The sequence below is a fragment of the Cupressus sempervirens genome, chromosome 7 (assembly GCF_028749045.1).
Source record: "Cupressus sempervirens isolate cs-2001-9-10 chromosome 7, ASM2874904v1, whole genome shotgun sequence".
NCBI classification, from domain to species: Eukaryota; Viridiplantae; Streptophyta; class Pinopsida; order Cupressales; family Cupressaceae; genus Cupressus; species Cupressus sempervirens.
In genome coordinates this window covers 117,481,045-117,495,148 of record NC_143124.1, presented here as the reverse complement: position 1 = coordinate 117,495,148, position 14,104 = coordinate 117,481,045, and the positions used below count along the sequence as shown (strand labels likewise).

The 14,104-nt window shown below is 32.9% G+C and overlaps 2 protein-coding genes across 3 annotated transcripts; both read left to right on the top strand.

The window, feature by feature from the left end:
* Positions 1-4,665: 4,665 nt before the first annotated feature.
* Positions 4,666-8,159, top strand: LOC149545791 (disease resistance protein Roq1-like). 2 transcript variants are annotated; one of them, XM_089790841.1, is made up of 3 exons: positions 4,666-5,769; positions 5,869-6,177; positions 6,279-8,159. In XM_089790841.1, exons 1-3 carry the CDS (start codon positions 4,843-4,845, stop codon positions 7,944-7,946), a joined length of 2,904 nt encoding a protein of 967 aa, XP_089646967.1. In that variant the 5' UTR covers positions 4,666-4,842; the 3' UTR covers positions 7,947-8,159. The 2 variants fall into 2 exon arrangements, with proteins under 2 accessions (XP_089646967.1, XP_089646966.1); XM_089790840.1 differs by having other exon boundaries at positions 6,276-8,159.
* LOC149545790 (uncharacterized) lies at positions 7,952-13,657 on the top strand. Its single transcript, XM_089790842.1, has 6 exons — positions 7,952-8,867; positions 8,966-9,411; positions 12,336-12,909; positions 13,127-13,185; positions 13,278-13,366; positions 13,463-13,657. Exons 1-3 carry the CDS (start codon positions 8,568-8,570, stop codon positions 12,340-12,342), a joined length of 753 nt encoding a protein of 250 aa, XP_089646968.1. The 5' UTR covers positions 7,952-8,567; the 3' UTR covers positions 12,343-12,909; positions 13,127-13,185; positions 13,278-13,366; positions 13,463-13,657.
* The last annotated feature ends 447 nt before the right edge of the window (positions 13,658-14,104 follow it).

Genomic DNA, 14,104 nt, shown 5'->3' with positions numbered 1-14,104 from the left:
CAAGGAAAATGGGCGCCTAGGGTTAGGTAGTAACCCTGTAAAACCATAAAAAATAACTCCAAGGGGTTGAGGAGATATGAGCAATTATGTGGTTTCGAACCCTGCTTTGCCAATTCTGAAAATGCACTTATTCTATCTTCAAACTCTTGTCAAATGCTTCTCCAATGATAGGGCAAATCCGAAATCCTTATTCCAACCAAAAACAAACCCTAACAACGAATTCTCAATAAGCTCCAATGAGATGGCTGAATACCAACTCCAATTATGCAACAATTCAGGTGATATTTCACACCCTCAAAGTTGCCAATCCAAGGGAGTGATTCGTTCCCAAAGATCGAATAATTTGCAGATCCAAAGTCCACAAATGTCTTCACAATGAAGAAGTAGAAGAGTTCTCCAATCCAAGCATGTCCAAATGAGAGGCCCAACCCTCTATTTATTCACTTTTCTAAGAAGTTGCTAGAACTTCTAGAAACATCCTTTATAATTTCTCATTATAATGCACTTTTTTATAATAAAGTAATTTTATAAAATAAAAAGTGCAACTCAAATTAAAATTATAACATGTGGGCCCCAATATCACATAATGATAAAATATAACCTCTTAACACTTCTTCAAGAGCAAGATATGACTATCTGATCCGCAGAATTGACTCTCTTTCCACACCATTTGCCTACGAGAGTCTGGAATAGGCAAATCCATGATCAATGCCATGTCGAACTAGCTAACAATGGTGGAAAGTAACAAGAAGGTAGATCAACTAGCTAATAATGGTGTTGATGGCGAAGATTTTTTAATTTTTAACAATCTATAGCTTTTACAGGAACCTCAGGTATACAAGTATAGTTCCTCATACTTTATCTCAAGCAACCCAGTCAGGAACCAAATACAATTCCAAATATAACTAGTTAGGTCAACTTAATTAATCTAGTAGGTCAATTCTGGTTATTAGGTCTTGAATTTATAACATCTCTTTTCTAAGGCTAATGAGTTTTAAAACTCTTCATATTTATGTTTCAGTATGTATAAATATATAATTTCATTCTACTCAGTAATCATAGGGAGAGACAGAGTATTAGCAGTAAGGCTCTTAAAAAAGAAAACTTTAAAAACATAATTTAATATTAAAATTTAGTAGGTTTACCTTAATGTCATATAATATCTCATCGTCTTTACTTAGATGGTAGGTCTCATGAATTATTAAATAAACACTTAGATGGATACTAGTCGAGTTTTTAGAAAGACCAAGCATGCCTTGGTAGTGTTGTTTTATTGACATCCTTTTATAGCTCTCCTTAATTTTCTTCCCCATTTCTTCCATTATGAATTAGTACTAGGCTCCATTTAGCTTCATCATGAGCTAGCATCATCGGTTGTCGATGTCACCTTTCTAGGTTTATCTAGATCCTTTTTCGGTAGAGTAATTTCATCCCATCTATACCTAGAATTTTCCCTCACTGTCAGTCTAAGCTAGTTTGAACCCTAGGATGGATATAAACATCAATTATTTTCACACTTAAGAGGTGCGGACCATGGCATTCTGAGGAAATGCTTGCAACCTAAGATGGAGCCGAGTGTTGAAACAAGTAGATGATATGACCAAGATTGTGGTGAGTCATGCCATTGGAGAGGGTACCTTCAACTATGATTTCTCCTGGCAGACCAACAGTGACATTCCTAGGTGTTTTGGCCAAAGCCAAGGTAAAGTAGTGGGCAATGATTAGACTTTGTTGCATTATCTTTGACCCAGTTTGGCATGTGGGTCTAAAAGAATCCATAAAGAGCATTGATGAGAAGCTCATGATTCCTTTGCCTAAAATGTATATGGTGCACCCACCTAGTAGTTTCGACTTGGTTGTTGTGATTAGGCGCCCTTCCTTGGTCACCTGTGAGAATGTGGCCTTTTATAAGGAATGGACGAAAATGGAAGCTAGCATCCAATTTCTACTCTGGTGGAGGGGGATCATTGATGACAGTAGTAAGGATTGGCTTAAAAATTACCTAGGCATCTTTAAGTCATATATCCATCTGGCTGTGGAGCTAGACAATTTGGAGGCATTGAATTTCTGCACCCCTAACATGGATAAATCTAGCAGGGAAAAGAGTGCCGTTTAATTCTTGCCAAATTTCCAGACAAAGAATCCCAAGGATATTGTAGAGATTATAATGGTATACTAGAAATAAGTGCCATGGTCTGGTGGACATCCTCACGCTAGTGTTGTTGGGTTGCTTCCATGTATGTTCTCCAGTTGTTTGGATGGGGGTTCCCCTGTTTTGTTCCCCTCCCCTATTTTTCACTTCTCATGTTGATTTTGTTCTTTTGGCCCATGTTCCCTCCTTTAGCTTTGTAGACCTTTTTGTAGTTTTTAGGTCGTATGAGATATATGTAAATATCAAATATTTTTCTTAGTCATTTATTTTGGTCCAGGGTTATATATAGCCAATCTTGTTTATACTATCTATAATTTCTAAAGTTCATGTTAGGATAGTATATATAGGAATTGTTTTTTGCATCTTGGTCCCTACTTCAATAGGTAGTCTTTGAGCATGGTTGTTTATATTAGTTTTCAAGTTATCAGTATGTAAAATCTTACCATCTTAATATATATGAATGACTCGTCTTTATCATTTTGCTATGATCATCTGTTGCACTTTATCTTTTTTCGAGCGGTGATGCCTATTAGAATAATACTCTAATTGCCATTTCAAGCCATCCTTTGTTCTTTCTTTTCAACAGTAACAGAGGAAGTAGTTTCAGTATTTCATATTACAAACTAAAAATGGAAGCAAATTGAGTAGATATGAAGCACCTAACTCGCTCTGGTTAGGTTTAAATTGAACTTTGCACATAGCTACTCACAAAGAAACCTCCTATAAGAACAAAATCAGAATAGGACATTTAAAGAGGACACTAAAAGTAACTAGTTAAGTCAGCTATCTAATTTTTGCAAAATTATTGATTGACAAATTCTGAGTTAGTCTTAGATAAATTAGGTATGTCTTTTCTCTATCTATGATGAATTTTATGCCTCCTCTAAATGGTGTAGTGAAGTTAGCTTGAATTTTGCTTAAGATGAAATACATATCTTTTGATAATCACTCCAAGTCCTGCTTATAGCTGAGATAGAAGAAATGATAATAAAACTAAGGAGTTTTAAATGATTCAAAGTATCCTAGAAGGGTAAGTAACCTTACATAGCTTTCCACAATTGCAATTCAAGAAAGATCAGAATTTTAAGATGTGATTATTGGTATAAGTAAGAGTAGCAATTTTTGTTCATATGAAAGAACTAATCACTAATAGTTCAGTGAGATTTAGACTAATATACTAAAGCCTAGTTTTAAGTAGGACTCTAATCAATTAACGCAGTTTCTAGGTTTGATTAAAGAATGTTTGGACTAAGAGAATATTAAGATCAAATTGAAAATGATCAGCTTTTTTGGATTGACCCCGGTTTTATCCTCATGGATTATCAAAGCTTTTTAGGATCCTACTAGAATATCATATTTTAACTATTCTTAACTAACAATACTAATGTTTTCTCTAAGTTGCATAACTGATTAGTAGAATAGTAAGGAATGTGCATTTCAAGCAAAACAACTCAGAAGTGGTACATACCAAGAGTATATAGTTTTGGCTAGAATGGTTTTCTTGGATACAGGATCATATTTGATTGGCATAGGCACCAATAAACATACAAAATTCAGAAAACGACTCTAGTCCGTTTGCCTTATAATAGTAATAAAATTTTTGAAGTATGATAACTAGGGTATGCTCTTTTTATAATGTAATAATAAAGGACTTTGGTCCTAGGTAAGACTAGAGGTTTTATTTCTCTATTCTTTCCTACCAGTGCTCGTTTGAACGGAGATACTCTATTGTATTTTATTTTTATTAAATTAAATATAATCAAAGGCTTCGACTGTTTACCAATTAAAAAAAATTAATAATAGAAATACAAAAAAATAATTAGAAAAAATAACATCTCTAACAAATATTCTATTGACTAGATAAATTATAGAAATCTAGAAATAATATTGAAAGAAAAAACTAAACCAATAAAAAAATTAAAATAATTTAAAAACTAAAATCTAATTCAATTTTAAAAATCAAAAGTTAAATAAATAGAAACCATAGGAAATCACAATTCAAGTAATTGTTTTTTTAATAAATAGAAAAAGAAAAATATTAGTTAAAAGTGGAAATAACAACTAATAAATATCAAAACTAGAGTTAAAAATAGAGCGTGATAAAAACTGACCAGAGAATAATTACAAGAGATTAACTAAAAGATGAGAGTTATATTTAAAATTTACTTTATTATATTAATGTTATTTTAAAATAATTTGTACATATTAAAATAAATTATAATAAATAGACTCATTTTTAATATTTCATTATTTAATATTTTACATTTGAAATCTAATTTATAGATTAATAATTGATATAGTATATTAAATATATACGTAAATAATATAACTTTAGAAAAAAAAATTTCATTAAAAAATAAAATTAATAATTATATGTGATTGAGCAAGTATAATAGTAATAATTTTATTAAATAGGAAGCGTGCATTAGTGTTTTATCTTTCCAAAATCTCTCTGTCAAGCGCTTTTTTAACATTTTTGTCTATATGCATGTTCTAAACTGTTGTTTCCCGTTGTTCAGTGACGAGGAGGTGGTGGTCAAATACGTGGTGAATCGAGTAAAGGAATTGATGAACACTGTGTCATTGGAGGTTGCAAAGCATCCTGGGGTCTCCATGAAGTTGTACAAGACTTTGATGACACGATTTCACTCCAATCTGCTGGCTCTGTAAAAATCATAGGGATCTGGGGCATGGGGGGCTCCGGCAAAACCACCCTCGCTAAGGAAATCTTCAACAGGAGATGCTCTCACATGCACTGGTCCGCTTTTCTTTCCGATGTTCGAGATGCTGCAGGGAAAGGCCTGCTACTTGAAAAGCAGAAGACACTTTTAAAAAAATTTGATGTCAAAGCTGATGAATGCCCTGACAATATAGACGAAGGCAAAGAGATTCTTAAAACCCGTTTGTCAAGGTCTGTTTCAGTGCTTATCGTATTGGATGACGTGGATCATATAGACCAACTGGATGCTCTGCTGCCATCCAAGGAGAGCTTTGAAAATAACATCGATGATCAAAGCTTGATTATGGTAACCACACGGGACAAAAATGTTCTTCAACAGTGGGGCATCTCCGAGTCTGCCATTTATCCAATGAAACCTCTGAAGGCCATCCATGCCAAACAGCTTTTTTGCTGGCATGCATTCAATCAAATCATTCCACAGCAAGGATTTGAGGATCTCGTTGAGAATTTCTTAGATGCCTGCGCACGACTGCCTCTATCACTTAAGGTCTTAGGGGGACAGCTTTGTGGCAAGTCTGATCGGGAGTATTGGCTGCAAACGTTGAATATGTATTCCCAGATTCCCCACAAGGACATCACAAAAAGGCTCAAAGTCAGCTATGATGCACTTGAGAAACAAGAACAGCAGATGTTCTTGGATGTAGCCTGTTTCTTCATTGGAGAAAGAAGCAGTGCAGCTATTGCAGCTTGGGACGCAGAGTTTCATGGATTGATCGGTTGGAGAACACTTCTCACCAAATGTCTTGTTGAAGAGGATGAAGATGGTCTGATAGGAATGCACGATCACTTGAGAGACTTGGGGAGGGTCATCGCAAGTGAAGAGTCAGCATACCGCCTTTGGTCGCCACGGCAGATTATTGAGATTCTCCCTCAACAGGTGAAGTCAATGCCTTCTTTTTATCATGGATAGGTCTATCAGATTCTCCAGTCATATTGAGCTCTAAAATATTATTGATTTTTACAATTGACAATTCAGGAACCAATACGAGTCCGAGGAGTAGCAAGGGCAGTTGGTGACAACTGTTACGAACGCCAAGGGAAGATCATAATAAAGACAAACCAAGAAGAGTGTAGCTTCGTGCCCTGGCTTGGATTGAAGATATTTTTTGGTAATGGAGAAATTTTAAGTCAGGAACAAAGTCAGCTGTCAAAAGATCTGATCTGGCTTCAGTATACCAACTTTGAGCATAAAAATCTTCCACCATGGCTTCCATTGAAAAAATTAAGAATTTTAACTCTTTCCGACTGTAGGAGCCTAGAGCATTTGTGGCCAGCGGATGCAGATGTAAGTATCTTGCTTCTAAGGTCTGATTTTATAAATGGATCTTTTGTAATATATTTTATTTTTTACTATCGTAAGTTAACTATACCGAAAATGGGCAGCAGGCTCTTTTGCAGTTAAGAGAGTTGGCTATTCGGGGATGCCAAAGTTTTGCAGGATTTCCAAGCTCAATTGGACGCCTCGAGAAATTGCAAAAGATATTAATAAATGATGTGAACTACACCTATTGTGATGCATTGATCGACCTCCCACAAGAATTTTGTTATCTCAAATCTTTGGAACACTTGGAGTTGAGACACTGCTCAAATTTGTCATCGTTGCCGAGTAATTTCGGCAAGTTGACAAAATTGCGACACCTAAATTTGAGATGGTGCACCAAGTTGGAGGCGTTGCCAGATTCTTTCAAGAAGCTAACACTCCTCGAGTATCTCAATTTAGAGTTTTGTGAAGAACTCGCCATCGAGTCAGAGTCTAATGTTCTTGAAAAGATGACAGAGCTCAGGTATTTGAATCTTAATGGATGCAAGAAATTGAAAGAGTTGCGCCTCTCAGAATCGGTTTCCTTAAGAGATCTCCATCTAAATTGGACCGGAGTGAAGGAGCTGCCAGGTAACATATTTCATTTGACCAATTTAACCAACCTAGAGATAGGGAGTAAGTTCCTAATAACATTGCCAACCTCTGTCGGGAGTTTGTCCCCCTTAACTACACTTAAAATCGGAGGGTGTGAGAAGTTGAAATCTTTACCAGATTCTCTGGAGCATCTTTCTCGCTTAAGAGATTTAACTATTATACGTACAGGAGTGAAGTGTTTACCAAAATCATTAATCCATCTTCAAAGTCTAACAATAAGGTTCACTCCAATTAGTGAATTGAGTTTTAGGTCATGGGGCATGCTTAAGAGCGTATCTCTATCGAATACAAAAGTGTCCAAGATTTCAATTGGTGGAGATAGTTGTCCCGCTCTTGAGACCCTTTACCTCTCTCAGAATAATGATTTGAGGGAGCTGGAAACTTTGCCAGAAAAATTGAAGACCTTAGAGGTTGGAAATTGTGAGGTTTTGAAGGACATCAGAGGTGTCCGTGGCTTGAACGAACTTAAGAGGCTGGAGATATATCACTGTAAGATGTTGGACGAGCTTCCATGTTTCGCAGAATTGGTGTATTTAGAAACTTTCAGAATTGGTGCCAAGAAAATAGAAGGCCTGGAAAAGCTGAGATCATTGCGAGAGCTGAGCATAGAAAATATAGATGAGCTTCCAAGTTTTGCAGAGTATACTTCTCTCAAAAAGCTTGTATTGAGTAACTGCAACAAATTGGAAGAGATTGAAAATTTAGGATATTTGAAATCATTGGAGGAGCTCCAGATAAGTTACTGTCCAGAGTTGAAATCTTTACCTGATTCTCTGGAGCATCTTTCTCTCTTAAGAGATTTAACTATAATAGATAAAGGAGTGAAGTGTTTACCAAAATCATCAATCTATCTTCAAAGTCTAACAATAAGCTCCAATTCAATTAGTGAATTGAGTTTTAGGTCATGGAGCATGCTTAAGAGAGTATCTCTATCGAATACAAAAGTGTCCAAGATTTCAATTGGTGGAGATAGTTGTCCCGCTCTTGAGACTCTTTACCTCTCTCAGAATAATGATTTGAGGGAGCTGGAAACTTTGCCAGAAAAATTGAAGACCTTAGATGTGTGGTGTTGCAAGGTTTTGAAGGACATCAGAGGTGTCCGTGGCTTGAACGAACTTAAGAGTCTGGAGATACACTAATGTGAAGAGCTGGACGAGCTTCCATGTTTTGCAGAATTGGTGTCTTTAGAAAAATTCAGATTGGAAGGTAGCAGCAAGGTCGAGAAAATAGAAGGCCTGGAAAAGCTGAGATCATTGCGAGAGCTGAGCATAGAGAATATAGATGAGCTTCCAAGTTTTGCAGAGTATACTTCTCTCAAAAAGCTTGTATTGGGTAACTGCAACAAATTGGAAGAGATTAAAAATTTAGGATATTTAAAATCATTGGAGGAGCTCCAGATAAGTCACTGTCCAGAGTTGAAGGCACTTCCAAGTCTTCAAGGAATCACTTCTTTAAAAATTTTAAGATTGGAAGGTAGCAGCAAGGTCAAGAAAATAGAAGGCCTGGAAAAGCTGAGATCATTGCGAGAGCTTTTCATAGAAAATATAGACGAGCTTCCAAGTTTTGCAGAAAATACTTCTCTCAAAAAACTTGTATTGCGTAACTCCAACAAATTGGAAGAGATTGAAAAGTTAGGATTTTTGAAATCATTGGAGGAGCTCCGGATAAGCCACTGTCCAGAGTTGAAGGCACTTCCAGGTCTTCAAGAAATCACTTCTTTAAAAATAATTGAATTAAAAACGTGCTCCAAATTGAAGAAGATGGAAGGTTTAGGAAACATGAGATCACTGAAGAAGCTTACTATAAGCGACTGCTTAGAATTGGAATCGCTTCCAAATCTTTCAAAAATTACTTCTCTTCAAGAATTTCAATTGGAAAACTGCTACAAATTGGAGAAAATAGAAGGTCTGGAACGATTGAGAAGGTTGGAGGAGTTGAAAGTACATACCCGCTGGAATGCACCGGGTATAGTCAGCTTAGAGCACTCTGAGATATTGGAGTCGCTAGATGTCGTAGCAAACGACAAATCAGCTGTGGAACCATTCGTCAGTAACCTAGAGGTATTTAAAAATAGTTGAATTAGAATTATTTATAGTTTTTCATTCTCATGAATCATTTTAATTTTGTGTTAGCTCTGCTTTCTGCAAACAATGTACAGACGTGGCCAAGCGAAGTGATGATATGCAGCAGGGCAGTGTGTGATGTGGATTTGCTGAAAAACTTCTTTCAAGATATACCAAATGTCTCTGTTCTTGACTACGCTGTGGTAGAAGCTGACGGAAATCGCTTAAAATTGAGCCCGCCAAAGAGTTCGGCCATTGCTGATGCCATTCTGAAATGTTTTATTATAGATTCTGATCATCCCGACTTACGCCTCTACATAGATTTCAAATTTTCCTACCCTTTTTCCTATTTGACCGAATTGGGGGAAGGAAAATGGGTATGGATGGGTGTCTTCACCCAACGGCGGCGATCGAATTATCATTTCTACATTTCCGCGCGTGATAGCAAGGGCGAGCTTGTAAAAGTACGAGTGGAAGCAGCATGGTTAGTGACGGGCGAAGAGGGGAGCATGGTAGAGGCTTTCCGTCAGCATTTTCAAAGGTACCAGTAAATCCTTTTATTAAAATATAGTATGTCTCATATAAATGTTTTATTCAAAAAAAATTATTAGTCCTTTCTATATAGGTGGAGATTTATGTTTTCACTTCATTTTCTTTCAATAGTTTGTCAGCATTCTATATAAATTAAGGGAGACTTATAATGTTTTGGAGTTATCTTATTTTTATATTTTTTGAATACTATTTCTCTTTTCAAAATGATTCATTACATATTTGTTAGTGGTTTTTTTCATTTTCTTTTAAAAATTCAAAAAAATTCTCAAAAATTATTTAGGTTGGCATCTTTTATAATCTAAGTTCTAATAATAAATCAATTAGAAAAAATTAACTAATGAAATAACTAAGAATAAATTAAACTGTGCATGTCTCGATGAGAATGAATATGTAGTTTTATAACTTTTTTCACACAGTTAAATGTGACAATTAGAGTGAAGGACAAGTTCAACTGAACCTCTAGTTAAGATTGTGTTGTAATATTTATTTTGGAAGTGTATTTTATCTTTTTAAAATTTTCTTATAGTAACTTTTAAAGACAGTTGATATTGGGTTTTGTTCAAAGCAATTCTATTGTACGACATTTTTAAAATTAGGTTTGATGCATATAGTTTGTATTAATTTCAAGATTTGGAGAATATTTTTTTTATTGTGTGAATCCAACATTTTTATTTTGAAAATATTATTATTTTGTCTGAATAACGACAAATCAGGAATTGGTTACAAAGTTAAAGTTACTCTATAGTTTTTGAAATTGCACATCGGTTTGGGTTACAAAACGTTAGTTTCGAGTTATTTTGAATGGAAGAATGTTGCCTTTGAATTGGCCTTATACAGACCCGATTCTAGAATATTTTAGTAAATTGTGTCTATGGCCAGTCTATGGAATCTCTGAAACAATTAAATTTGCAATTTGTAATATTGTTAAGTAAGTATCAATTTGTCTTATTATATTTGAAGTCATTGGTTAAAAAATAAACTAGTTTTCCATGTTTATATTGGCTCGATTTCAATCTCATTTGAAATAGCTTTCTTAGGGCATGTTGATGAATCCATTCATGTCATATGATTAGTTTTATTTTGGTAAACATATCAGAAAAACTTGGAAAGAGAGTATTAGGTTTAGAATAAAATTGGAAAAAGGAAGAATATGTTAATATGTTACTGATTTTTTTCATTTGATGAGTGAAATATGAGTTTCATTTGAAAGAATATCAGATTGTATAAAGTATAGTTTATATTGAAAATTTTATTTTTTGAATTGAAGTTTTATTTTTTCTAATATAACTTTTTAATTTATCAAATTAAAATAAATTTTATTTTTATTTGTTAATTATTTTATTTAAGATTTTTTTATTTTATTTTAATATAATTCTATATGAATCTTCAATTTTATTTTATTTTAATTTGGTAGAAAGTTGACAATATTATTATGAAATAGATTAGATTCCTATGATCATGATATAAATTACTCAATAAAATCTAAAATGAAAGCAATAAAGATTCTCAGATTTTACAAAAATAAAATAATTAAACACCATTAAGAAAAATATCATTTTTATTATATATTATGTAAATTACCAGTTTATTAAAATAAATATATTCCTCAAAAAGAATTATTTTTAGCATTCTTTATATATCATTTTCTAATTAATTAAAAAGACAAACATAACATATAAAATATTAATCTAATAAATAAAATAACTCATTAAAATATCTGAAATAAATTTAATCAATATCTTTACATTTTAGAATGAATTAAAATAGTACAATATAAATTAAATAATTGAACTTAAATTATTATGAATATTTTAAACTAAACAATAAAATAAACTATTAATATTATTGAAAATGTTAGAATTTCAAACCCTATAAATAATTGTTACATGATTTATTATAATAAATATATAATAAAACAATATCAAAAGTTTATACACAATATCATTAATATGAAACCAATTAGTTAAAATTTGTCTTAAATTGCCCCACAAAAGAGGAACTGAGAGAGAGCGAGATTGAATTCAAATTAGATTTATGTATCTACTAGTACATCCAATTTTAATTCAATCTCTTTTTAGCAAGAGAATATTTAATTTTTTTATAAAAAACAATTATTAAGTTTGGAAGCAATCTCTATATGAAAATTTTATAAGATCTTTGTTTAAGTAATTATTAAAATAAATCAAAAAGATCTTTTATGATCAATCCAACATATAACTATCATTTATAAATTCATTGTTGGAGTAATTCATTGTTGCAATTACTCTATTGAAAATGAAATAAAACATGTTTGAAATATAAGATCTTTATAATTTACATTTTTTTAGCTTAATATATCAATTTATATAAAAAAGGTCTATATTTATATAATCATGAAATTAAACAAAAATCCTATACACTTATTTTAGGTCAAACTCATTGATCTATATTTCATTTATCACTTCTTTATCTTTTAACCATTCAAAGCTTTTTCATTTTTACTAATTAATAAATTATTATTAGTTTTATATAAAATGAGATAACATGACATGGTATACAATAATTAATAAAATAAAAGACACTCAAGACAGTTTGCTTAGAACATGATGAATGATCTGATATGAAATTTTTGTGAGGAAAACAAATTTGTATCATATTTATGGCACCATCTACAAAGTCACAAGAATGCAATAGATGGTTCCCATCATTAAAACATTTTTATTTTTTTCATTATCAATTATCTTACCATGCCATCATTTTCATAGTATGTAGTAACACAGTAATTTGTTTTCCATTCTATTTAACAAGTTTGCTAAGGCTTTTCAATACACAACCACCAATCAAGGAAGTTTCTATTCCTATTTACTGTCATGTTTCTTTGTTCTCATGTTGATTTTCTTTCATACCCTTTCCAATGGTGAGATTTCTGTACAGGTATTAGAGAAATGAACTTTCAATGGAAGAGACAAGCATTATAGTTTGATTGCTTGCCAAGAAGAAAACCTCAATGTAGATCTGGGTCAAGGATTATTCCAATTTTACATGATGACGCTTGCTTTGGCCATCTCTGGTTGAAAAGTAATTTAGTATTTTATTCTTCTCACCATCATTACCAAGGTCTTTCTGAGCAATAGGACAATATTTGCCTATATTTAATTTTTGTCATTATTACATATAGATATTAACTAGTTTTTGCTACTCTCCTATATCTTGAAGTTTCCATCTGGAAGATGTTGAAGGGCACAATAGTATTGTCTTGCTGGTTGGATATCAATTGGTATACAAATCATTAAACGTTGACAAATATACTTTCTCTACTGTCTGTAGTCTGAAAATTAGATTAATATGACATTTAACATTTATCTTCTGTGTCATAGTTTCCTCTCTATCTTTACCTTTATAAGTAATTCATTGTTAAAGAGCTGCCAATGCAAACTCTAAATATCTTATCGGTGGGGACGCTGTCATTCCTGGTTAATTCGCACACACTAGTGTTTGGCGCTTAGAGGTTTGTACATACACACTCGCATTTTTATTCACTATTTAAGTTCCTATATTTGATTATCTTTTCCTTCCAATAAGAATTGGATTTATTTTTTAATGTGGGTTGATGTAAAAGATTTGGTAAATTCATTATATATCTGCCACAACAACCAAAGAACAAAGAATAAGATGGTTCAGAAAGGAGGCAGTGCTAACTTCAATGAGAATAATGTGGGTTACAGAAACTTCATCTACAGCTAAATATCAGCTCTACAGACACCAAAATGCAATAATTATGAAGGTAAAATTTCAAGAGATTCAATATATAATATATTAAATATGTGCTACTAACTACAAAATGAGATTGTGCCTAATTAATTTGTTCATGTTCAGGTGCAGTACGAGAGCAGGAATAAGGCATTCTATACAATGAGATTGATATCTAGTTATGGAAAATCATGAATTGTGATCAAGCCATTGTGGTATTCTTATGCTCACTTTTTAATGATTCTATCCAAGAAATTTACAAATAATTGGTATGTGAGATTTCTAACTTTGGCATCATTAGTGGTATGCAGATCCAGGTGAATGCAGCATGAGTATAGAGAGAGGGACAACTTGATCTTTGTACTTATTTTTCATAAGATTCCTGGAATCCAACCCCTTATCTTGTATATCTGTAATCTAGGTAGCCTTTTGTTCTAAATTATCAGATTTCTATTAAAATTGAAATGTGATATCGAAGTTGATAAAATTTTATTGGTTTTAACATACATTAAGCTCAACATTGATTAGTTCATTGCATTTTTTATTGGCTGATGAGTTGGTCTTAGAGTGGCCATAGCTGTCATTGTTCAATCAGCGAGGGAAGACTGAATACTTTTGAACTTGGATTTTTCCAGCACTAGTGATTGGCCAACTAGCTTGGGGCTTGCTTATTCATTTAATACAAATATAGAAAATGCCTCATAAATTGTAACAATAAATTGTTCTTGTTTCAATTGTGCTCAAGAAGCCATAATTCTATAAGATCACGATGAAATTCTTATTCACGGCTTGCAAACCTGCTTTTCTCTTTCTACTATGGGTGGCTATTTCAAAATGTTGTATTGATACAAAACAACCTTTACAAATTAGAGCCAGCACTGTAATATTTTCAGATCTGAAGGACTATTTTTATTTTCCTCTAGTGATTACTAGATTGGCTTTTGATCTAGCTG

Coding starts and splice junctions, on each gene's coding strand:
- LOC149545790 (XM_089790842.1), top strand. CDS start 8,568: ATGGAAGGTTTAGGAAACATGAGATCACTGAAGAAGCTTACTATAAGC. Junction 8,868..8,965: donor CATTCGTCAGTAACCTAGAG/GTATTTAAAAAT, acceptor AACAATGTACAG/ACGTGGCCAAGCGAAGTGAT.
- LOC149545791 (XM_089790840.1), top strand. CDS start 4,843: ATGGGGGGCTCCGGCAAAACCACCCTCGCTAAGGAAATCTTCAACAGG. Junction 5,770..5,868: donor TTGAGATTCTCCCTCAACAG/GTGAAGTCAATG, acceptor TTGACAATTCAG/GAACCAATACGAGTCCGAGG. Junction 6,178..6,275: donor TGTGGCCAGCGGATGCAGAT/GTAAGTATCTTG, acceptor GAAAATGGGCAG/CAGGCTCTTTTGCAGTTAAG.